This window comes from Rhodnius prolixus, unplaced genomic scaffold (assembly GCF_049639745.1).
Source record: "Rhodnius prolixus isolate KJV_2025 unplaced genomic scaffold, Rpr scaffold_3, whole genome shotgun sequence".
NCBI lineage: Eukaryota > Metazoa > Arthropoda > Insecta > Hemiptera > Reduviidae > Rhodnius > Rhodnius prolixus.
This window is the reverse complement of record NW_027411603.1, coordinates 37,103,841-37,128,706: the sequence shown is the minus strand read 5'-3', so window position 1 is coordinate 37,128,706 and position 24,866 is coordinate 37,103,841. Positions and strand designations below refer to the sequence as shown.

Below are 24,866 nucleotides of genomic sequence, written 5' to 3'. Positions count from 1 at the left end.
ATTTAAAATTCTATGAAATTAAAAAGAATGACTTAAAAATAATTTTAGAACGTATATAATTTATTAAGTTGAATCAAGTATTTGATGCGTGGATTTGTATGTGGAAGATCTCTAGTTCGAAGATAAAAGATAACTAAACAAAAAATAGGAAAAGTGCTCTCAAAATATTTAATCATCTACACACAACTATTGCATACATATCTAAAATTATCTGTAGCGCTAATAATTACCTCGAATGATATTGAAATCGTATGCAAACTGGGCCCACCTTAGCATCTTCCAAGTGGGAAGGTAGTAAGGTATTCTTCTAGATACAAGTTTGTACACAAATGCCGCAGCTTCATAAGTTAAAGGCAAGTTAATATCTTCGTTCTAAGATCCAGTTTAATCAACAAGGAAATTATTAATGCAGTTATAATGTTATATGGAAGATTTCTGCTTTACAAATTGAAAAGAAATGAAGCATTAAGTACAAATTAATTTAAAGTAGAGCAAAAACAGTAACAATAAATAAATCATTTTGAAAAATAATATTGAATATATGAAGCCTAGGTTGTTAAAGTGTACATACAAATCAGATGGCATTTGTACCTTTTCACTTAGAGTTACTGCCCAAGTTATAGTAGCAAAATGAAATTTTTGTTTCCCAATTCAAGAAAAATAATTAATTTGAGAGTGGCCTTAGAGGATTAAATAAATTCTGAACTATAGAAAAAAGGGGCATAAAAAGAAGAAAATAGAAACCTACCGCTTATAAAGCATTAAATTACCGATCATCAAATGCTCCTTTATAGGGAGAACTTGACCTTTGTTGATGAAGAATACAAATGGGAACTTAAAATCAAGTCCAGCCTTCTAAAATCTAGGTTTTTATTTTAAAGCTGTATTCATTCATGCCAATACATGACATGTATTGTTTATAGCACGTACTTAAAACTAGCCCAACAATTAAATTACTACCCCAAATTACGGGTGTTTCTTTTATTTATGTATTTAAATTCATGTGCTAAAGTTCTGAATTACTGTTAATTTATGCATTTTAAGTACCTAGGACCTAGGTTCTTCTCTAGAAAGACGGGGCTTAAGAAAGCCATTGGCTTTTGCTTAATCATCGTTACAGAGAGTTTACAGAGTATCAGTTCAAAAGGTGCAACAAAATATCATGGGCAACAGCATAATGCTATGAACCACAGATAATAAAACTTAGGAAGGAAATGGTTGGAGTCTGAGCTGGATTAAGTTAATAATACATATATTTTGAGATTCTGGGTAAGAGAATCATAATGACAGAAAAAAAAGTTACAGAGGTAAATAGAATGATTACAATTTGGGTCTCACTTAGAATTAGATTCGCATTTGAAATTATACGCTCATAGAAAATAGTTGCAAGGTAAGGCTTACATAGTTCTGTCATACAGGAACACGTACAGGAATTTTGTTCATTTAAAATATTTACGTAAGTAAGATATGCCATATTCATTAAAAACGAACTGGAAGCCAAAACTTCTTGCAAAAAAAAAAATCTACAACTCTGCAGATTCTTCATCCATTAAAATTAAAATTTTCAAATATATCATTTAACAGGTTCGTACTAGGTTTTGTGGGAGATTCAATAATTTTATAATAATACTATAACAACTAGTTATAAATGAACAAATGTTATTCACTCCCAAAAATTGCCTTTTTAAAAACATAGATCTTATCTTCATCACTCTTAAGAGACCGTTCGGCGAGTGCCCAAAGTTATACAGCTAATGCTTTGCTCTAATATTCCAAACGTATTTTAGTCAATATAAGTGATGGCACCGCTCCTGCTTGTTGAAGCTATTGCCAGAGGTACAAAGAGTTGAATTTTCAGTTTAACGAGGATTAAACTAGATATAAATAGAAAAACTCACAAGCACGGTATTCACAGTTGTTTACTACACACTTTAACGTAGGAATTGCTGTCATCCAGTTGTAGATATGCAAAATATGACGATACTTGCATCTTCCCCCCACTTACCTTATATATATATCAAACTTTTTACCAGAAAGCTTACCTTTTTGCTATCATGAAAGTAAAGCAGCACTATTGTAGAGCCTGGATCAGCTGAACATGCTTCCTTATTATCGTTGATACAAGTTAGGGAATCAGTAGCTACACAAAATCTTAGTGACTCCGCTTCACCTTCACTCAAAGCCCCTTCCTCCATTAATTTTCTTCTTTCTACTTTCTTTTCAGAGTCTTCTAAATCAGAATCTTCTGTACTATCCTTATCTAAGCTTGTTTCTTTGGAAGCCATTATTGTGTAACTAGAAGTACTATCAGCCACTTCAATCTTCACATTTTCTTTTTTGACTTTTTCTTGTTGTTTAGGTTTCTCTCCCTTTATTTTTTGTGCCTTCTTAACAGATTTATCTTGCTCTATTTTTGCACTTTTTGCTGGCTTTTCCTTGACACCTTTGCTAACTTTTTCAGGTACTTTTTCAGATTTTGGTTTGATATTACGAGAAGCATTTTCGACTAATCTTTCCTCAAAAACTTGTTCCGTTTCCATCCCAAATCGAAGCTTCCTACAAATTCCAATTAATCATTACGTGCATAACAAAATTCACAGTATTTTTACTTGTTTTAACTGATTCAAGGAATGCTAGAATGATTTAAATCCTACATAACGCAGAAAAGAATTGATCTGGGCTGAGCCTTTGCAATCGAAAATTTCATAGATCAACTTTCAAATCTTATAGATCTGAAACTATTCTCAAATTACGGATAAGCGCTGATGAGGTCTGAAGACTTATTTTAGCCTTAGCTGGGAAAGCCAATTTAATCTCTAAACTTCTTAATCATATGAAAAGAGTCAATAAGTGAGAAAATTGGGCAGGAAATGGTTAAGAAGCTGCTTCTTCTTTTCAGAACAGAATAACTAATTTTTGTTAAGTTGGTATTAGATTGCAGTGTCAATATATTGTGGAGAGATGTGCGATGAAATTTTTGATTACAAAACCATCCAGATAAAAATGACAACCCTAAAGTTATTTAAATAATGAAACGTTTTTTCCAAAGCTTTCGGTTAGAGAGCCAAATCATCTTCAGTGGATAAAAACTTATAAATTAATAAAACTTTAAAATATAATTGCATCGGTTGTCCGTAATCGAAAGCTTGAAGAAAATATAAAATTTTATAAAAAAAAAAAGTTACATTATTTAAACGTCCCTACTTTTTTTAAATCCAATCTTACAAGACGAAGACTTCAAAATGATATTAATTTTGAAGAAAATAAAAAGTTTGTCACAAATCAGAACCTCCTGTTCTATCTTTATGTAAGCTTGTTTCTCTGGAAGCCTTTACTATCAGCCACTTCACTCTTTACATTTTCTTTTAGGACTTTTTCAAATTTTGAGAAGAACACAACTTTTTTTTTCCTAGCTTTATGTGGTGAAAAGTATAAATAAACATGTTACGGATAACATTGCTACTGACTAATGTGTAGACAAAATTTCTCAGGAACAATCAAATGAAATTAGATGAAAGGCCTGGATGAGGCCACTAATTTAATACTAAAGTTTAGATTTAAAAAAAATTGTTTTTCTTCAGAAAAAGAACAAAGCTACTTACTCAAGCTTAACTTTAGCTAAGTGCCTGTTGAAATCATCTACATTCGTATACATTCCTCCAGGTACTGGTTTTAAATCACTTTTTTCTTCATTTTCTTCAACAGATCCAATAGAAACTTTAGATACATTTTTAACAACTTTCTGAGAAGCGCTGCTGTCAGCTACTTGAGGTGTTCCACGTATATCTGGGGCAAATTTTTGAACTTTTGGTCTTTCTTCATATTCCATGGTTTCCGGCTGACTAGCGTCTGAAAGAGGTTCACTAATATCTGACGATTTACTATCCATAAAAGTATCACTAACTTCAACTCCTTTTGGTGTAATTACTCCATCAGATAATGTTGCTACGCTGAGTTCTTCAGCATTTGGTAATTCAGTAAGTTCCACAGGGTCTATCATTTCACATACCACAATATTAGGAATGAATTCATCAACTATCTCCTCAACACTCTTTTCCAATTTTAAAATCCCTCCTCTTTCCTCGTCTGCACTTTTTTCACAATTAAGTTGCGTCAATATTTTGTCATCGTCGTCATTGTAGAGTTCACCTTTAATCATCTTTTTAACTCTTTTCTTTTTCTTTTTTTTATACGCAGGCGTTTTTGGTTTTTTAGGCGCAGCCTTTTTTCCTTTAGGTGTTTTTTTTTTACCAGCCGTTTTTTCTTCTATTTAAATAAAATTGAATAAGTTAAATAGCAAAAGGCCAGCTATTATTAGATATAATTATATTATTAGATTAATAATACTTTGCTGAAGAAAAAAAAAAGAATGGAAAAACATAAATGCAAATTATTTTGAACCATTTGAATTTTCTCTTACTGATGCAAAAGAAAGAATGCTGCTTCATCAGAAATTTCGCATCTTGGAGTTTTTAAAGAAAAACATCGCGGGAATTTCGTTTAGTTAACGCAGGGTTTTGGAAAAAATATTTCGACCTTCTTAACTAAATTGGATGTATAACTCAATGATATTTGTTTTGCTAAGTTAACATTTGTAGCCGATCGATTTTATTCAACAGAGGCCAAAAAAAAAACTTGCTTTATTTAATTCGACTATATAGATTAATGATCAGAAGTTCATTAAACACGTTAAAGGTATTATTGAAATACCAATCTTGAAGCAATGGGCGCATTCAGCAGACAAGAGCGCTACGGAACTATACGCTGAATGGCTCACTTTTAGCATCGCTCTCACATGTGGGAGCGGTCGCCATCTTATGGAGCGGAAATTTTCTATGCTACTTCGACGAAGCGGTGATCGCTACTAGCAAAGTACGTGTATTTGTTTGGTAATTAAACACAACTCTCCCAAAATTACTAAATAATTATTAAACCTTCTTGTTTGTAACAGATGTACAATTAATTTTTAGCCATTTTGTGTATGCTTGAGAACATCTAACGCTCTTACCATTTGATTTTTCTTAGAAAAATCACTCGGAAAACGACTTATTTCCCGATATTAAGAAAAATACTAGCTTTACTGCCTTGGCAATATTTTTAGTAGAAAGGGGATGAAAAAATACATAAAAATGACCTATCGCGTGCTCTTCTTTCTCTTTGATAACAAGTTAAAAAATTGAAATATGTTATGATTAATAAATACCAGATTTGGAAATGGCCTAGCACCTTTTAATTTAAAAGACGAGTTGTTTTTTATTTGACCGATTCCTCGCCAATCTTAATTCAAAAAAAAGGTTATGTTTAGGTTGTATTAGTAGCAGAGCGTTCAGAGAAATAAAGCGCTCAGGTAGCGCTCTTGTCTGCTGAACGCGCCCAATTTTAACGAAGTATCACTTAACAGATCAGTTTTTGAGATTTTTACGATTTTCTCTACACTTCACTTACTACTTGCATTACATGAACATAGATCTACACAGTCTATATAGATTATAGATCCAAATAGATCTGTATACAATTAAATATTTTTTCTAGGAAAATTCATTTTTAATGAATAAAGTATTCATCAAAATAAATATAAACTCACCTGATTCTTCTTCAGTGTCTTCTTCAAGTGCATCCTTAGAAGGTTTTAGATGGCTTTCTAATATTCGCCATAATTTATCAGGTTCAACGTTCCTACAAACAACTACTAATTATACTAATTGTATTCGTCATAATTATAGACGTTACATGTTGAAACATTTGCCAAATTTACTGAGATCTAAAGTTATACTTGGACATGCTTCGATTTAATACACATAATATCAAAGTGGAAAGGTTTGTATAAGCCAATTTTTCGCTCATGTATGATTTTTAACAGTCTAAATAAAAATTATATTCTAAAGATAAAAACTTACCTACAACTCACTGAAGTGCAAATATATCCAGTTAGTGTTCTGATAACATTAAAATCATAGAATTGATTATTTTCCATCCTGGACATTGAATCAACTTTTAATAACGCTTTTGTCAAAAGAGGCATCCATAAATTACCAGGATCTTTGGAACGAGGAAGCAGCCATTCTCCTTTGGAATTGATAGGTATGAAGTCATCTACAGTCACTTTCCTCCATGCACCCTTCAAAAATTGAGGCATACTTTATCATTTAATCATTTTTTCAAGTGTCATAATAATATTGTATATTATTTATTTATTATTTTTTAATTAATGATTTAAGGCTTGTCAACACTGAGGTTATTGGCGCCCGGAGCTATTTTCAGTGCATTGCCGGCCTCCGGACAGTGTTTTCTTTATACTGTCCACACTATAAATAAATAAATGAGAAATCAATAAATTAACAAGCGTTACCTCCAACAAATACATACATAAAGAAAATAAGGTAATCGCATATTTTTAAGGGAAGCTTAACGTCTAACTACCGATTTGTCGTGGATGGGCAATTTAATATTACAATTTTTTTCTAACTAATAAAAAGTTATTAGAATTGAGGAGCCACCACTTAGGGATTCATGCTTCAGTACCTCTACACCAATACCTGTCCACGTCCAAACAATTAATATATTGTGTTACAGGTATGTTCATCTGCTTTACACAGGATATCTCAAAACTTGTATTTATTGATCTTATTAAAACTTTTTATAAACCAGATTGTATATATCGATAAAGGAAAAGAAAAAACAAACAATTGCAGATTTCATCAAATAATTATAACGCATATTTATACGTTTGCGGATTTTTATTATGGTTTCAGCAACCATAAATGTCAACAATAATGCAAGTGCTAATCTATATTAATAAGAAACTTTATATTCTCTTTCCTTCTTCTCTTTTTGACGTATTAACTACCAGGTTTATAGGCGCCTGAGAATTTACCTAAAGAACTAGTTTATTAAAGGTCGGTTTCGATAAATAGAGATAACCAATAGCTGTTGAAATCACAAAGAGGGTTAGTCAGGATATTCCAGCTATAGTTATGGACATATCACAGGAACACGGACAAAACAAATCAGAGAAAAAGAATAACAGAATTGAAAAAATACAAGAATGAATAATTATTACCATAAAGAATAGTCTAACAAAGTACATGCCATATGGATTGAATTTTGGCGTATGTTGTGATCCAGCCCCAACTTTAGTCATCGCATAGACATGTTGCCAAGGATGCCAGTCAGGCCCGGTGTTTGGTACATAATCCGTTGATGTAAGATATTCTGCAGGAAAATAGGGATACATTCCGGTTGCTCGTTCCAAGCAACAAACTGTTGAAATAATATGACGCATTGACTGTATGAAAAAGAAAAATATATATATTATTTCTATAAAATTAATAACAATTTAAAGAAGTAAAATATACCAACCGCGTATGGTCTCATGAATATTAGCCATTTTCTAAGAGCAAAAAGTTTTTTATCTTCTCTATTTTTTAAAATTTTCATAAATCGAGTTTGTAATGCTAATTCAAAAAGAAAATAATGGTACTCTTTTCAAAATATCGAACTATACTTAAGATAGACCTAACAATAGTAGTCAGTTTTTTAAAAATGTAATTAATGTTTTAATTTAAGGCATCTGAATTCAATGGCACCCGGAGGTTTTTCAAGTGCCCTGCCGACCTCCGGGCAGCGTTCTTTCTTTACAGGAAACACTTTTATTACCGGATATTGAACTGTAAGAGACTCTTAGGAGAAGAAAATGTAAGGACAAACTAAAAGGTAGTTTCCCATTTTTTCGTTTCAAAACTATTTATCATCTTTTAAAAGCGAAACAGCTCTATGAAATTTTTTGAACTACATATTTGGACGATCTTTAAAGAAAGCGATTTAAGATTTCCTTGTATTATTCGTAACTGACATTATGAAGACAACTGGATTTTTTTTTTTTTTTTAAATCTAGTAAGGTAGATCAATTTTTTAACATTTTTGTTTTTTTAATCTCTTTCAAGTTTCATTGAATAAAATAAACATTGATTTTCACATTAACTGTACATTCTACAAGGCAAACAAATTATTAAACTAATTATATTCAAGTATTTTTTTTAGTTTCTTTAAGAACTAATTATATAGAGATATAAAAAAATAAAAGGATGCTCACTTTATAACGAAATAAATGTTTATTATTCACTTCCAGATCTAGATCACCCGGTTCAAGGTTTAATTTATAGAATTCATCAGCCTTCTCAGTAGTTAGTTCTCTGGGTCTCTTCCACTCGGCCACTTCCATTTCAACAGGCATAATTGTTCGACCTGTGTTATCTACTAGTTTTACTGACTCAGGATCAATCTGTAATTTTAAAATTAATTATTAATTCATTACTTAGTGACTGCCAACCCTTTAGGAACATCTAATTCAAATAGTTGACCATCTGATAATAGAATTTCAAAAAATAAGAACGAGTAGATAAACACGGTAAGCAATTAATAATAAACAAAAATGAAAATTAAGTAAATTTTATTTTATTTTCCTCTGAGGAGGATAGCGACAAGCGCTGTGAAGAATGCAGCGAAGATATTTGGGTGGTGTTATGGATTTGGCTGTATACACAATGGTGAAGAATAGTGCAATTTTGTAATGGTGCATTGCATCCCTTGTTGCCAATACCTGTAAGCGTTGTAATGGAATTTATCTCTGATGTCTTGTGTTCTTTGTACTATTTAATAAAATCATTTTTGATTGATGAACTGGAGGAGAAATAAATCTTATTTCTGACATTATGTTTAATTTATATGATAAGCTGAGTGCACTATATTCTTCTACTCTCATAACCTGCTTTATAATTTGAACACTTAGAGGGAATTGTGCAGAAAATTTGTACTCTCTAGTGAATGAAAGATGCGATTGTTTAACATCTGCAGAGAACACCAGAGGGAACTAGGGTTAGAGTTGTAAGCCCAAGAAACAGGTACTCAAAACCTATGGGAAACTTTTCTAGCATCTTCCAGGCGGAAATATACCGATTGGAAGTTACGTTCAGTTTAATCTCGATAGAGGCTATCGGGTTCGAGAGAATGCCTTTTTTTCCGATTACCAGGCTGCCATCAAAACGATGAACTCATGTGTTGTTAGCTCAGTTAGAGAATGCCTCAGCAAACTTAAATGGAATGGGAAATATAACACAGTTACTCTACACCGGTACATTTTGGCGTGGAGTAAAATAAGAAGGCCGACGCTTTGGCGAAGCAAGGCACCTTAATCATGAACAATATTGGGCAGATATTTTGTTTTATTGTTTCGTATAGGTTGTAACATATTATCGGAATCTGATTTAGACAATTTACACAGTCACTTTTCAACTTATAGTTGGTGAATTGTGGTAGAAAATTTAAAGCGTGGAACTCAACTTTAAGTTATGCGTGCATTTAAACATGACTGTAACAATAATTTTATTTTAAGACTTACTTCTTCTAGCTCAGCTTTACCAGCACTTTTTTTAAATTCTAAACTTGCTGTGAATGCAGCGGATCTCATTTTTAATTCATTAACGGTTAAATCCCAAACTGTTTCATTAATGTACCAATCATTCCACAAAGGCCATGGCGGAATAAAGTTTGATGGATCATTTCCAAATACTCGACCCAATCCAGCAAATCCTTTTCTTGCTCCATGTCCAGTTACCAGTTGGGGATCATAAAGATACCCACTATGTCTTTTTGCCTAAAGACATTTTTCAATTAACTTCAATTGATAAAAGATAGTCATATAGTACAATAATCAAGACCTGAAGTGATATATTTTAAATTAATGGTGAACTTGCTAAAGTGAAAACTAAAATTTATTTTGATGAGTGAAATACCACCGAAAGTACATTTATAAAACTAAATCTCTGAAAAGAACATTTACTCAATTTCTTCAAACATCAAACTTTGAATTTTTATTAAATGTTAGTGGCCTTCAATTAGTTCGTTAATTAGTTATTTCATTCTTTCATTTATTTTATTTTTAAGAAAAACACAAAAACTGCCAAATAATATTATAAATTAATAATTCTGGTTGACTGATTTGATTAAAACAACAAGTGATACCTCCTACGACTTTTTGTTTTTTAGTTTTTCAGCTCAAAAACATAAAGACCATGCGCACTTCTTACTACCCATTGACCATAGCAAGAGGATGTACGATATTATAGATTTTTTTTAAGATTTCACAGGAAATACACATTTTGCAAAGCATTTTGGTATGGTGATTATGTGCGTGTGATTACTAAGTGGGAGATTCCCAGTTCGTGTTACACGTGATACTTTTTATTTGTTAGAATACTGAATAGAAAGGGGCATGCCTTCACTCCGTAATGAAGAAGTTAGATGTTAATAAATAATAAATTTGTAAACATTGCTTTACTTTTGTATGCTTTATGAGAATTATTTTATTCTTTCAAGAGTCCTAAAGTTTTTATTTCTTTTCACTATATTTAAATAGCATATATATTCGAAAGTACATGTGTCTTCTGTTATAATAAATTATAATCTGGAGGCTGCCTCTAGATTTTGTTATCTTTATAGCCCACTGCCCAATGAGGCTTTTCGAAAGCCGAGGTGCACTGTGAAGATTCCAGGAGTCTTTAATACCAAACAACCCAAAAAAATAGTCATGATTTGTTTTTTGTTTTCAGGAAAAAGACCTTACATTTTCACTACATAATTTAAAATATAATTCAACTATAATTGTTATTACATCAGAGTTCATTGTGAATAAGTATTTTTTATTTGAATTATTTTATATAAGAGCTCAGTGTATAATGTTTAGGTCTAAGAATTATTTAGAATATTTCATACTAGTATACTAATAAAGATAATAAACGTTTTTGGTATCTTACTGGTAAGTGTGACAAAGAAAATAATTAACAAAATAGTACAGTAAATTACCCCCAGGAGACAACCTTGTGGAATGGATAAATTGCCAACAGTTGGTGTCGGATTAAAAATAAAAGTTTCTTGAGGTAAACACTAGTAAAAATTCAAGTGATACGTTGGACTCTTAGCTTCATATTTTAGTAGCACAAATACATCAGTCTAATTATACTTCTGAAATGTGGATAGGTCGGTAATACTGGATAAAATCGCTGATTTTATCTGACTGAGTGAAATTTGAGATGGAAACATTGCAAAATAAATAAAATCAATGTAATTCATGTAAGTCAACTTTGGAAACCAATTTCTAAAAGAAAATTCTGTTTTAGCAAAAATTGCGATTAAAAAAAAGAAAAAGAAAGAAAATGATTCTTACCCGAAATAACCCGGGAGTCTGTACAACTAAAAAGTATACAAACAAATGTAATTAATAACTTTACAAAAACTTTATTACAAATTACCTTATCTAAAGAGATAAACAATAAAACGGGGAAACGGTATTACAATTCGCATTCTTATTTAGTTTCATTTCTACTAATTTCAAACTTTTAAGATTTCCACACGGCACTAATCTGAATAAATTTGTATTTGTTTTGCCTTCCACTTTAAGCCAGTCGCTAACTGAAGTCAATCACTAAAAATAGCGTAAAACCCAATTAATGAATTACTAAACAAAACACAGAATAACCGCCAAAATTAGAAATTTAAGAACGAACGATATTGGCTGTAAAATGCGGCGTGCATCATGCCCGACATCTCTCGGAATAATCAGCAATGAAAGTTAGTACTATAGCAGCCACACAAAATTACTGGCTGGGGATATTTGTCAATTGTTAGATATCACTAAACATTTTAGGAGCTGAAAACTCGAGTCTCTTTAGATCGTTAAAAATATCTAGTCTGATACTCACAGTAAATACTCTTATCACAGTTAACATTATTAAATTTTATGAAACTTATAATCTGCACCAATAAAAAGTAGCTGACTTCCAATGTTGTACAGTAGGTACATGTTCTTTAAATTTTAAATTACCCATTAAAAAAAATCGCTAAAAACTAAAAAATACACTCTTTGGACAGTCAAATCATCCATTCACATCCCCTAAAGTGATCTTAATGGAATTTGCTCGGAGAAATGTAACATATTCAAGTTGTAGGACTACATTGATGCCTCCCATCCGGGGCTTCTTGGTGTTGATGAGTTGCAGCGTAAAAACGAGAAAGTTTATTTTTGTTCGATCTTTTGACTTAAACCAATGTTAGGCAACCAATGTTCAAATTAAATTTAACAAAACCCAAAGATTGAATCAGTTCCTCAATCATTATTATTAATACCTTAATAATTTTTGCTTAAATATATATACTTTAACTGCTTCTTTGTAAAGTAGTAATAAGCTAACGCTAAATTAACCTGAGGGAAAAGTGGATTATTCTCTTCTTCAGGGATCTTGGTGTCCGTGCTGGTAAACCACTAAAACACACTTTGCGCAACCACACAACAAACATAGAACCTGCAGAGCAAGTTGAGATTTTTCATCTAAATATTCTGCCTCGTTTTTTTAAATTCGTGAATGACCTCACTCTTCACAATGACCTTAACATTCATTCCATTCATACAACTCGTCAATACGACATATCAAAAGTTCCATACTGCTTTCTCTACTTGCTCTAATCCTCTCGTACAGGCTGTCGCCTCCTCTGACATCCCTAACAATCCTCCTCCCCTTCTGAATCGTCAATGTCCCCGCGACTTCCTCGTGGTTTAATAATCATATAATCAGGTGATCCCATAAAGAGTGCTACCGCTGGAAATTTTCTCTCCTCCTGCCTTTCGCGCACCATTCTTCTGAAATTTCCTTCGATCCCTTACTTTCTTCAAGCCTGAGAAGAGACACTTAGATATACGAAAATCTCAAATTGTCTTCTTCTAGACATTAAATCTTCTTAAAAATACAGGCGCCACGGTTGCCGAGCGGTTACAGGCGAGACCTGTAAGGTAATATGTATTGTGGTACTGGGTTCGATTTCTGGTCTAGGCCTTGGATTATATTTAATGGTTAAAGATGTTTACAGTAAAGTATGTTTGCTAATCGCCTCCGTCTACGTCACCAAATTTGGTAATGCCGGCTGAAAAAATAGGCATTATTAAATCTACTGAAAAATACTTACGTTCGGTTTTGATTTAGGAGGTGGTTTCGCAACTGGCATTTATAATTATATTTTAGTTGCGAATAATGTTTTTTAAAAACGAAAAAGTTGTTAATTCTACTAGTATTGCTACGATTTACTATAGTTACTTACCTTTTTTTTTTTTTTTTTTTTTGTAACCAGCCATTTTATAATCCCACTTTTTACAAAAGTCAAAAAAATATGTATTGCAATTAACCATATGTTTGTTCAAGTTTTATTCTACTTACGTAAAAGTCTAATTTCGAATATTTTCAGCAAACAACTAGAATGTTGAATACCGAAAATACACAAAAGGCTAAAAAAATAAATACTATCATCTTAAAACAACACTAGTCGGGCGTTAACGTAATTATCTTAATTTAAAGAATGGTTGAAAGTATTCTGTATTTCAGTTTCTAAAAGTTCTGATCGCCTCTTGAAGACTTCTCAATAACACAAAATCTATTAAATTATTCCTTACAGGAGTATAAAGTAACTGTAGGCTTTGTAGCCTTTGTATGTGCTTCCACCTACGTCCACAACTAATTAGTAGTTGAACGTTATGCTCCACCTTAGAAAGAAAGGCGATAACTATATTTCAGAAAAAATGCAATGATTTCATAAATTCTTCTGTTAACCTTAAGTGTTGAAGTTCTTACTATTATGAATGAAGGATAGATGTCGACTTAACAACCTTGAAGTGAACACCTCAGTACTTAATCCAACAGGCGTTCTGTTTAGTAGAGAAAGGGTGTCAGAATCATATCTTGTCCAATAAACTAAAGTAGCGCACCCTTAGCGCTTTACTAGGTTGAGGAAAAGGGAGAAGATTCAGGGCTCTCTTATTTCAAAGGTAACTTATTTTAAGAAACATTTGAAAACAAAAAAAAAGTTATACTGTGGAAGTTTATTTATATTTAAGATCTAAAAACTCCATTCATTGTTAACATAATAAACAATTATTTAGAATAAAATTGTTTAATTTTAATTGAAACTGAGGTTTCAAAGAAAATTTCACTTGCGTGAATAATAGGATATACAATTTTCTTCTATTCCTTAGTATGTCTCTTCAATGTTAGATATAATATTTTATTTATAACCTTTTATTTTAGTTAATTGGTTTCTGTAACTTTCAACACATCAATTGACCACATTTTTTCTCATTAAAACTTCATCGTCATCTTCTTTTTATTTAATGTCATCGTTGTTCCAACACATACTGGAACTAAAAGATATGCTTACATAAAACGGATCAGTTTCCTAAGAGAAAAGGTAACAAATAATACTTTATTATTAATTATTGTTGAAAAAAAAATTTATAATAAAATATTTGTTTTTCTTTTGTAATTGTGCAAGCAGGCTTTAGTTCAAAATGGTAATCACAGTATATTATTACATTTATTCCCCTAAGGCTAATAATTTCTCAGCAAGACAACTGCTAAGCCTTTCATGAAAGGATTGGCTGACTTTTGATAAGAGAGCATACGGAGTATCATAGTAGTGCTGATCATAAGAGGTTATTTCGTTAACTGAATTGTGCGCACTTCCGACTATTCTAAAACCTAGTGTAGACAATTCGACTGTGAATGAATTATTTTCTAATGTGGTAAGATTAAGGAATATAACTTTGTTACTTGACTGCAAATCAGAAGAGACTGATATATCTTTCACAAGTTCTTGAACATCCTGCACAACGGCCGCTGCTTCTGCTCGCCAGTCGTGCTCTGGTGAGTTATCGTCCATCCTAAAACAATGTGTTTATTATTTCAGATGCAATGGTAGTTAGTTAATGTTCTACATGTTTTCTTATAACACTTTGGTAAAAGTAAAAAAAAAAAGTAAATAATGCCAATTTTTTCAGGCGGTCTTTACGTCTAACAACCAATTAGATGTCGTGGACGGAGGTGATTAGCCAACATACTTCTCATATTAAATAAAATCTAACCCTAGACCGAGAATTGAACCCAGTACCACAATATATATTAGCTTTGCAGGTATCACCTCTACCCGTTCGGCAACCATGGCGCTTAAAATACTTCGGTAGTTGGACTTTAAGCCCGCCTGAAAAGTAGGCATTACTTCACATTTTATAAAAAAGCACTTTTTTAAACGGACTTTCCGAATTGTATTAAATCTTTCCTAGAGGAGTCAAAAGTAAGTGATAGATACGTACCGGGTGTTGATTCGAATAGATCTAAATGCAATTTTTCGCACTCTGAGGATGTCTTATTTCTGGTAAAAACTAAGCATAAAAGATTTCTAGAATAGCAATTCTTTCATTCAAGACGGGGTAAGAGAAAATAAAAAAACAAAAAATTCAACAGTAGAGGAAAAGTAACCATCTTCTTACCGTACTTCTACAATAAATGGAGCATAAACAGTTGTCGTCCGAAGGAAAGTAGTGTACTCCGATTTGAAGTTGATAGCGAAAGCAAAGATTTGCAGTTTCCAATTTTAATCTTGCATAAATTAAATATTATACTATTTTCACAAACCTTTCATTCATATTTCTGTCAAAATAGGTGCTGTCTCGAAAGCGATATCTTTTTTTTACAGGAACCAGAATTATGAGCCGACCAAAATTAAAAATTTTGACCACTAAAATCAACCACCCATAAATATTAATCAGTTTTTGTTAATATTATAAGCTGGTCATTAGAATGTTTGCTTTAAGCACCCAACCGAAAAGTTACTGGGAAGGTAATATACCTGTTCACAGTGTATGTAAACATGACACTTATTATCAGACCAGCTGCGCCCATTTCAAAACGAATTTTTTTCTTACCGAGTTTACACCGTTTGATGTCTTTCGAATCAATTTCTTATAACCCCCATTAATACGAGAATATATCATTAGAATGATAAATAATATAAAGGATTAAAATGGATTTCACTATATTCGAGAAATAGGAAATAGAATTTTAGAAAATGATAAACGAGCAGATATAGTAAACTGTAGATACGTCTCGAGGAATGATTCAAATAAAAAAAAGTTCATACATTAATTCTTATGTTTGAACACCAACATCACAAAATATTAGCTAAGTTTTGTCTTGCTTTGCCAGTTATTTGCAAACAAGTGTTAAAAATATTATCTACGCTAATCTAAAAATAAAAAAGTTGAATTTTAAACTGCGTTGCTGCCTAGAAGGCCATTCGCCAATTTAGAAGAAATGAATAAATGAACACTGAAAATCCTAATTTTCTAGGTCAGCTCCGATTTCTTGCTCTATTTACGAAAATCATTAATTAACTGAAAATTTGGCGTTTAATTTTATGAATCTAATTTGCATTAAATGCATCTCTGTTTTAAAATACAATAATACATTAACGATATTACTATTAAATAATAATAAAATTAATGATACTATAATTAAACGTTAAAACACGTTAAACTATAGTTCTTACAAATTTAAATGCATTCCATTAAATGAAAAATCTGATTTCTATTTCACTTTATCTGACGGTGGCAAATAAATAAATCTAAATAAGACGTTTTAATTTATTTAATAATGCATAATTATAACTGAAGAAATGTATAACAAATACTTGTAAGGTTTTCTCACATCTGTTATCAATCTACTTTCACCACTTTCAAGTCAATATTTCACTTACATTAACACCGTTTTCTATTTTAAGGTGTGATTAGATATTTAATTGTAAATATCTGTAAATGATATTTTAAGTTAATTGCAATATTTTTTAAAACAATGTAGTGCCAATTTTTTTTTTTTATAACTCCAAATTTGCTAGGGCTATTTTTATTTAAGTTGTACTCCATTAATAGGCACTTCAAGTAAGAAGTTCGTTTGGGTCATCTTTCACCAAAAACTTACCATTCCTTTAACGATGTACTACGAATTGAAAATTAGGTTACAGCGGTTTTCCTACCATTGCTTGATATGAAATCAATATTTTTTTTTTTTACGTTTAATTTATAGCGCTTAAATATCTGAGGTCATTGAAGAGAGTAAAGATTTGAGTTTTTTATTGAGGAAACATGAAACACATCTAAGAATAAATGGCCAGAATTTTTGTAAGAGCCCTCTCTCAACAAAACACCCTAGCGTCATATCATATCTTTCTTATCCACTGTTGTGCCACACTCATTTTTGACATCATCTCCAAATATTTCAGCCAGCTCAATCTTGGCCTTCCATATACTTTGATTACCCTTGATCTTTATGGTGACTTACACATTAATCTGCGCCATGATGAACTTCAATTTTATCAAATGGTCCAACAGTTGTCCCATCTTAATCAGTTTACAAAAAGATCAGCAAAAAGAATCTATAAATTGGCCTTAAAAAATTTTAACTTCGTTAAAATTTTATAAGAGTTAGGGGCATTCATTACACTGAAGTGACACTTAAGACGGTAGCACAACAAGCAACCCTCCTTCATTAGAATCGATTTTAATCAAGTTTCCAGAAAACATTGTCAAATATGTTGAATATATAACAATTGAATGTTATGTGTAATGTTCAAGGAAAGAGGCCTTGGAAGCAATTTTGGAGGTTTGGTAAAGTAGTATTTTCAATTACCCAATTTTGACCATAAACATAATGTCGCGATCACTAATGGTACTTAAAGAAATTTCAAATTTTAACTTTCCTTGATTTTCTGATTTTTGAGCTACGTTAGAAAAAAACACACACCACAAATTTGTAAAAACTAAATTTTTGGATCTAGAGTGACACAAAAGAGTGTTTCGATAATAATCAAAATATAAAATTTGCAATATTTAATCTGATAGGGACAAAAGAGTAATAAGCTAAAGACTAATATTTTAGGACCATTTTATTTTAGAATATTATATGCTCTTAGAAATTCTGTATTTAATGTTACTAATTCCGAAGATTTATATATATGTATTGTGAAATATGCATTGTTAAATAATCACAATCCATATTTAATTTTGAACATTAAATAGAGCAGGGTAAACACAATACCTTAACTTCTTACCACAAATCAGTATTGAATTCAATGCATTTTGGTTCAAAACAAAACAAGCTAATATCATCCTTAAATAATACTTTATGTATATATATTAAAACGTTTACAATATATTTTTAGTGACAATATGATATTATATATATATATATATATATATTTATACAACAAGAACTGCAACCAATTTGATTTTATAAATATCACCTAATAAATATATACTGTGCGGAAATTAATAAAAATTATACGCCAATATATATCAAATATACAATTTCCCTTAATAACATTGCACAAATAAGCCATGACGACTAAGTAATTTAATTAGAAACGAATTTAAAATAAAATCATAAAATCACCAATAATGTCTTTTCCTAATGTTAAAAAAAAGACCCATTTCTAGAAAAAAATTTTTGCCTTTTTTGAACATAAAAATAAATCACGATTTATGAGTGAATCACTTAGCTATTTTAATTTAAGTTTACATTTACATATATAAGTATCAATTTCGTTACTCCAAAACAAATTTACAATAAATGCACCAAGAAAATATATTTACATTAAAAATGAACAAAAATTAGGTACATATTTTTAATATCAACAATCATTGCTAATTGGGTATCTGACTGGATTATACATTGTTGGAGCTGTTATACCTTGCGGGAAATCCTGAAAAAATGCAATATGTTATTAGTTTTGAAATTTAAAATTGTCAAAAAATTTAAGAAAAAAAATCCTAACTGCACAAAAAACTTATTTATTTTAGAAAAAGATTAAGTTTTTTATTTAGAGATTGAATGAACTTTTGAGAGAACTCTAAAAAAACTTCTGATAGTACCTTCTAAAACCAAAAGCTACACTATAAATGGCAAAAACGTTTCCAATAGAAGTTATTAGCCTTTACAAAGTCATGTAACAGAAAAAAAAACAAATATTTGGGAGCTATTTAAGAAAGGCCAGAAAATCCCACAAACCACTTTTAGTAAAGTCACACTTAATTACTTTTCAAAACCTAAAATTTGAAGAAGCACGTAAAATGGTTTTCAAAATAATTGTAAGGTTGTAAGAACAGTAAAAGATGGTTATCAAAAATTATGCGAAGTTTTATTACCCAAATGACAACTTTTCTACATATAGTGCACAATTACATTTATGCATTAATATGCATAAATCAAAACTATTTGAACACAATAATATTTGACTGAAACAGTGGCTCCAGTTAGTAATAAAAATGAAGGTCACTATACTTGTTTTAATTTTTCTGGCTCTCGAAGATTTAATTCTCTTGCAGAAGGAAGAAATGAAAACATTTATTTCTTCGTCATGTGTATTTAATAATCACACTTATTATACATGTTTTTGAAAAATTATAAATGATAACTTCCTAATTTTTTTTGGGTAGATTCAGAAGGTAACAAGGTAAATCCGGTGCTAACCTGATGAGATCCTTCTAGACCCTCATAAGATTCCAATTGAAAACCTAATATATATATATTTTTTTTTTTTTTTTTTTTTTTTTTTTTTTTTTTTTTTTTTTTTGGCGCATCAACAGCTGAGGTCATTAGCGCCCGGAGCTTTTTCCAGTGCACTGCCGGCCTCCGGGCAGTGTTCTCTCGTTACAGACAACACTGTCCATCACCGGACAGTGAGCTGTAAGAAGCTCCTAGGAAGAGAAAATCTAAGGGTCAGCTGCTGGATTCGAACCCGGGACCTCCGCGTGGGAGTCCAGTATGCTAACCTCATAGCTAATCCCTTCCCTCCTAATATATTATTATTATCATTATTATTATTATTATTCTTATTATTTTTATTTTTTGTAAATTGTACATTTTCGTGAAAATCGGACGAATAGTTTACATCGATTCGATCTATCTTATGAAAAGTAAAACTAAGGGCATGCAGCTAGAAACCGGAATTTCCACAAGACATAACTACTCAGCAGTATCATTTTTTCATAGACTTTCATGCATGTGTATTATTTTTATTTTTTTAAAACTCCTTCCCAAGGTTCACTGACTGGTATTAGTGTTGTCAAACATCAGAACTCTGCCCAAAGTCCATCAATGTACTGAAAATGTATTGTACTGAAACACTGAATTCCGTATTAATGTACAGAAAAAAAAAAATATATGAAAATACTAAGGTTTCTTTTTGAAAAAAACAATTTAACACTGATCCTGGGCCCACAGCTCGACTTGGAAAGTATACATATGATCTGTGTAACTATCATCTGAATCTAATAAAAAAAAAAAAAATCAAATGAAAAATAAAAGGGCTAACATTTAATTTAGTAATCACATCTTTAAAGAGAGGTACGTTAATTAGGAGTCCTTATGCTTAATGAGCTTAAAAAAAATGACAAAAGTAAACCACAATAGAAGTTAAGAAAATAGTAAAAACTGGATTAAAAAAGTTATTTTCTTTATTTAAATTTCAATTGCAACAAAATTTGAAATATTTCATCTTTCATGAAACCATTAAAAACAAAGAAAAGTGCGTATTCTTGATAAATTTAGAAATAATTGTACCCCCTAAAAAAAGTCATATTTTCTTACACGGTAATATGTACAAGTAAATTTTTCACTTTTGAATTCAAGCAATTTATAATAAGCCCATGAAAGTCAAAATGGCGGAATGTATTTATCTGGCTAGTGTTACCTTACTAACTTTTACTATTTATTATTACTATTTCAGTGAATTTTAATTCGGACACCCAACTAAATATATGTACGTATAAATCAACCCGTTAGTAGATACTTTTGATAGAGTAACTGTCAATACATACTATTTAAACTTCTACATTTCCTCGTATCCACCATAATGCTTCATAACAGTTTGAATAATAAAACTACATTAAAACTCCATTCTTTATTTATGATTTATTAGTAGGGAAAGTGCTACTTCAAAAAGCATAGCAGTGCGTTTCGGATCAATGTGAGAAAATGCTAGGCCAAATAAAAAGATATATTAGGAGAAGGGATTAGCGAATACTGGATTATAACGCGAAGATCCTGAGTTCAAATCCAGCTGCTGGACCTTAGATTTTCTCTTCTAATTTAAGACATGCACCGAGAGAGTGCCCAGAATCCGACAGTGCACTAAAAAAAGTTCCGGGCGCCAATGGCCTCAGATGTTGTCGCGCTTTAAATACAAAAAACAAAATAAAAAAAGTTACATTTTGTTTTTAAAGCATAATAGGCTCAGAAAAAATCATGATGAATGAACATAAAAATGAAAACATCAGAATAAAATTATTAGGATAGATTGAAAAAAAAGTCTAAGGCATTTGCTTAAAAAAATCTTAAAAAAACCTTCATTTTAAGCATCTTTACATTGCTACAATAATAGTAAGCAAAATTTATTATTTCAAAGCCCTGAATTTATATTTCATTAAAAATGTATCTTTTTAATCCTAAACTTAGTAAAACAATCCTACAAAACTTAAAAATTACAAAATAAAATAAAAAACTTTAATTACCAGGTAAAGAGCATTTTCAAAGCGTGTGCTTATTATGTGCTGTGGCCACTTTTTACTTGAAAATAATAATGTTATGGTATGAATTAATTTAATGAGATGTTATACCCGAAAATTAACCGGTTTTATTTTTTATTGTTAGTAGTGCGAAATCTTCACTTTTCCACTGATTAGTGTACAGGCTATTTATTATCTGGGTTCAAATCAATGAGGTTTGTAATGCAAGAATGGCATGCTTCTTATAATGAAGAATTAAAAACTTCAGGATTTAAGGGTGAAGTAAAAATAATTGGTCACTTCGTTATAAAACTAAAAAAAAGAAAAAATGTATATCCATAATAGAAATTACTGCTAAAAATGAGGTTACAACTTTATGACAAAATTAAAAAAGTGGTTGCTCCCTCCAGCCATTCTAGCATAAAATTAAATGGTTTCTAAAATCTTAAGGTGTACCGGAATATGTTTCTAAAATCGCCAATAGCCACACCAAAATTTGAGCTAACAGAGTTCTGGGCACCTTGAAGGGAGAAGTCAAAAATCACATCAAACCACTAGGCATTTGAACGATTTGCAAAAAGCAAACTAGTTAAATTAAGTTTGAGAAACCTCTCGGTCAAAGAGGCCTGATTGTTGTTAAATTCCTCAAGAATTATTTTAATCACGTAATTTTGATGGTGGTATATAATATATGATAATGGGTTTCCCGATTATTACTTATTACGGATATGGCCAGGAAAAACAGATGGCAAAACTGCAAATTTTTAGTTAACATGAAGAAAACGTTTGGTCGCAACTCTAATTTGAGAAACAAACAAAAATAATCACCCAATACTTGTGTTCTAGACTTCGAAGATTAATTAAAAGTAAGTCTGGAAAATGAAATCTAACCTAAAACACAATGCGCAGGCACGGTGGCGACAGAATCTCAATTCTCATAACTTGTTCTAAACTATTTCAGAAAAAAGTAATTTTACTAAAAATAATATCCGTTTAAATAGATGAGAACTTTTCCCTCATAAGCAATCAAAATTTAACGTCAATTGACAGGGAATTGAGCGTTTTTTTTTAGGCAAACGTTTACGATCCTAGAAGTAAAGAATTGATTTATTAACGCTTTTTAAAACATTTTGCATAGGGTGGGAATGCTAAATTCCCCAAAAGTTAATTTAGATTTGAAAGTAAGTTTTCCACTTTATTAAATAGTAGAGACTTCCTTGACGTTTTATTTATTGTTGTGCTGTATGACGAACAAACTAAAACAAAATCTATGAAGCCCTATGAGGCTGAGTTTTTCAACAATTATTTATACAAATAATCAAATATAAACAAATGAAATTATTTTCCAAATATTTTTTAAAATAATTAAATACTTGACAAATATTTTATGGACATGAAAAGAAACTGAAAAAAGAAGTAAGAAAATACTTACAGGGGGCCTCCTGTGGGAATTGCGAGGTGCCATGTAATACTGAACTTCTCGTGATAGTGAACTGACAGAACTGCACCGTGATAGCTAAAGCGCATGCACACACAAGCAACACTATACCACACCACAATCTCACACAAATATTGCAAATTAAATGATTTTTTTTTTTATTAAAAATGAAATAAAAATAAAATAATGTTATACCTTAGCCAATAATTTCATTTAAAATAAAAAATGAAATAAAATTGAATTTAAAAAAAAACATTTAAATTCATTTTGTTTTCAAAAAAAAATGCTGTAATTAAAAAATAAGCTCTCATGCATTCAAAAATTAAAATAAAAAAGTGCAATACTTGATGAACAAACAATTATAATATAATAATAACACTGGGTTATTATAATTGTCATCAATATTTTTAGACATCTTTAAATAATGAAATCTCAGTGAATTTCAGTTCAATTTGTTTACTTAAGGTAAGTTCAGAAATCAATTTCAGTCCAGGTTGTAACTGGATGTTAACCTTACATTAAAATAACAGTTTAAACCGATCTGCACTTTGTGAATAATTGTTTGATTCGAAAAATGAAAGTCCTCATACAAAAACGGTACTTCTTTCACGAATTGTACACCTACATTACTCACTTGATAAAACTGTATAATGGAATATTCATAATTCTAATAACAATAAACATTTATATGTACAATAGCTCCTATTTTTCATATGTTTGGTGGGATTAGCTTATTTCACTTGTAAGTACTTTATGTTATTAAGTATCTACTTCATTTGCTGCCACCAAAAGTGCTGAACCTAAAGGTTGGATAAGTTCAGGACGAAACTTACCTAGGAGACACATATCCATCACCCTAACTAATTTTTTTAATAGATGCGCAGAGCATTCCGTTCTTTTCTATTAATTTTTTATTCAACTTTTGTAGCGCTACAACTTTTTTAAATCAGTGACAAAAAATTTGCCAAAATTTCATTGTTAAAAAAACAACAGATCTTTCCATAAATTGATATCTAATAAGTGGGTTACCTAATACCTAATAAGACATCATTTTTTCCCCTATAATCTGGTTCCTAAAAAGTAGTAAGTTTAGTAAAGGAAAAAATAAAGATTTGTTTATTACCTAATATTATTATTTTTTGTTAATTATTGGTTTAGATGAACAAAATTAACAATAATTTTTCACTAATACTATCAATATGATAATTAAAAATAAATTTTCAAAGAAGTCTCTTCTTTTTCAATGAATGGAAAACTTAATTTATTTATAAAAATATTACTATAAATCTCGGTTTTTATTTTAATATTAGGCACTTTACAAGATAATATACAGAGCATGATTGGATATTCACGTGTGATACATACGATTCAAGGAAAAAAATTAAAAAAGGTAATTTTTTAAAGGGGGCAGTTTGAATACTTTGAACTTTCTTCTTAAATGTTTATGCAATTTAATTTCCTTGGAATTGGTACCAATAAAATTGTTGGTTTCAATACCTGTACGTTCACTAATATAATTCTATTATTGAAGATTTATGCTTCAGGTAAAAGGGGAAAACTGTGTATAATTTTAGTAAAAATGTTGAATTTGCTTCTGTTTCCGTGGAAAATAAAGAATACAAAAATCTTTACAAAATTCTTCACAAAATCTCGCGTTTTTCTTACGGTAACGATTGTTAAGTCATAAGTAAATAATAATATACTAGTTTATTATTCAAAAAATGAATCAGAATAATTAGCACATGCTTCGAAAAAAAAAACTGCCAAAATCATAGTTAGTTCACATTCCAAATGGTGTTAAAATTTATTATGACAGTAATTAGGATGATGATAATAAATAATAATGATTTTATGGTGCGATATCATTTAATTATCATTCATAAAATGAAATTTTTCCTTACATTATTTTGCATTTGAACGAAAAAAATTAATTGCTTTTGCCAAAAAGAAAGGCCTCAACTAATACAGAAAAAAATCGTATTCAAACAATGTTTG

General features: G+C 30.6%; 3 protein-coding genes across 11 annotated transcripts in view; all 3 read right to left on the bottom strand.

Moving 5' to 3' along the window:
- Nucleotides 1-13,170, bottom strand: part of LOC141452432 (uncharacterized) — a 32,527-nt gene extending 19,357 nt beyond the window's left edge. For 2 of the 3 annotated variants that reach the window (XR_012457408.1, XM_074124575.1), the window contains exons 1-9: nucleotides 13,015-13,170; nucleotides 9,398-9,652; nucleotides 8,093-8,281; nucleotides 7,061-7,285; nucleotides 5,898-6,118; nucleotides 5,585-5,676; nucleotides 3,603-4,266; nucleotides 2,043-2,556; nucleotides 231-372 (exon numbers count right to left, since the gene is read on the bottom strand). Coding sequence is in view for 2 of the 3 variants with exons in the window: in XM_074124575.1 (XP_073980676.1) it covers nucleotides 231-372; nucleotides 2,043-2,556; nucleotides 3,603-4,266; nucleotides 5,585-5,676; nucleotides 5,898-6,118; nucleotides 7,061-7,285; nucleotides 8,093-8,281; nucleotides 9,398-9,652; nucleotides 13,015-13,053 (2,341 nt within the window). In the remaining variant the exon portion in view is untranslated. Of the gene's footprint in view, nucleotides 1-230; nucleotides 373-2,042; nucleotides 2,557-3,602; nucleotides 4,267-5,584; nucleotides 5,677-5,897; nucleotides 6,119-7,060; nucleotides 7,286-8,092; nucleotides 8,282-9,397; nucleotides 9,653-11,306; nucleotides 11,480-13,014 lie in introns of all 3 variants that reach the window. The other variant, XM_074124576.1, reaches the window with a different exon arrangement.
- Nucleotides 13,171-13,901: 731 nt separating this feature from the next.
- The window catches only part of Sec16 (endoplasmic reticulum export factor secretory 16), a 51,915-nt gene continuing 40,950 nt past the window's right edge, over nucleotides 13,902-24,866 (bottom strand). For 4 of the 7 annotated variants that reach the window (XM_074124568.1, XM_074124567.1, XM_074124566.1 and 1 more), the window contains 4 exons: nucleotides 22,866-22,949; nucleotides 15,510-18,630; nucleotides 14,649-14,758; nucleotides 13,902-14,239 (listed from right to left, as the gene is read on the bottom strand). In XM_074124568.1, coding sequence (XP_073980669.1) covers nucleotides 18,559-18,630; nucleotides 22,866-22,949 — 156 coding nt within the window. In that variant the 3' untranslated portion in view covers nucleotides 13,902-14,239; nucleotides 14,649-14,758; nucleotides 15,510-18,558. Of the gene's footprint in view, nucleotides 14,275-14,648; nucleotides 14,759-15,509; nucleotides 18,631-22,865; nucleotides 22,950-24,866 lie in introns of all 7 variants that reach the window. The other 3 variants (XM_074124563.1, XM_074124565.1, XM_074124570.1) reach the window with 3 other exon arrangements.
- Nucleotides 14,413-14,757, bottom strand: LOC141452356 (GSK3-beta interaction protein-like). Its single transcript, XM_074124393.1, has one exon. The coding sequence runs from the start codon at nucleotides 14,755-14,757 to the stop codon at nucleotides 14,413-14,415; it is 345 nt and encodes a 114-aa protein (XP_073980494.1).

Bases quoted from the DNA above. Each gene is read 5' to 3' on its own strand.
- LOC141452356 (XM_074124393.1), bottom strand. From the start codon at position 14,757: ATGGACGATAACTCACCAGAGCACGACTGGCGAGCAGAAGCAGCGGCC.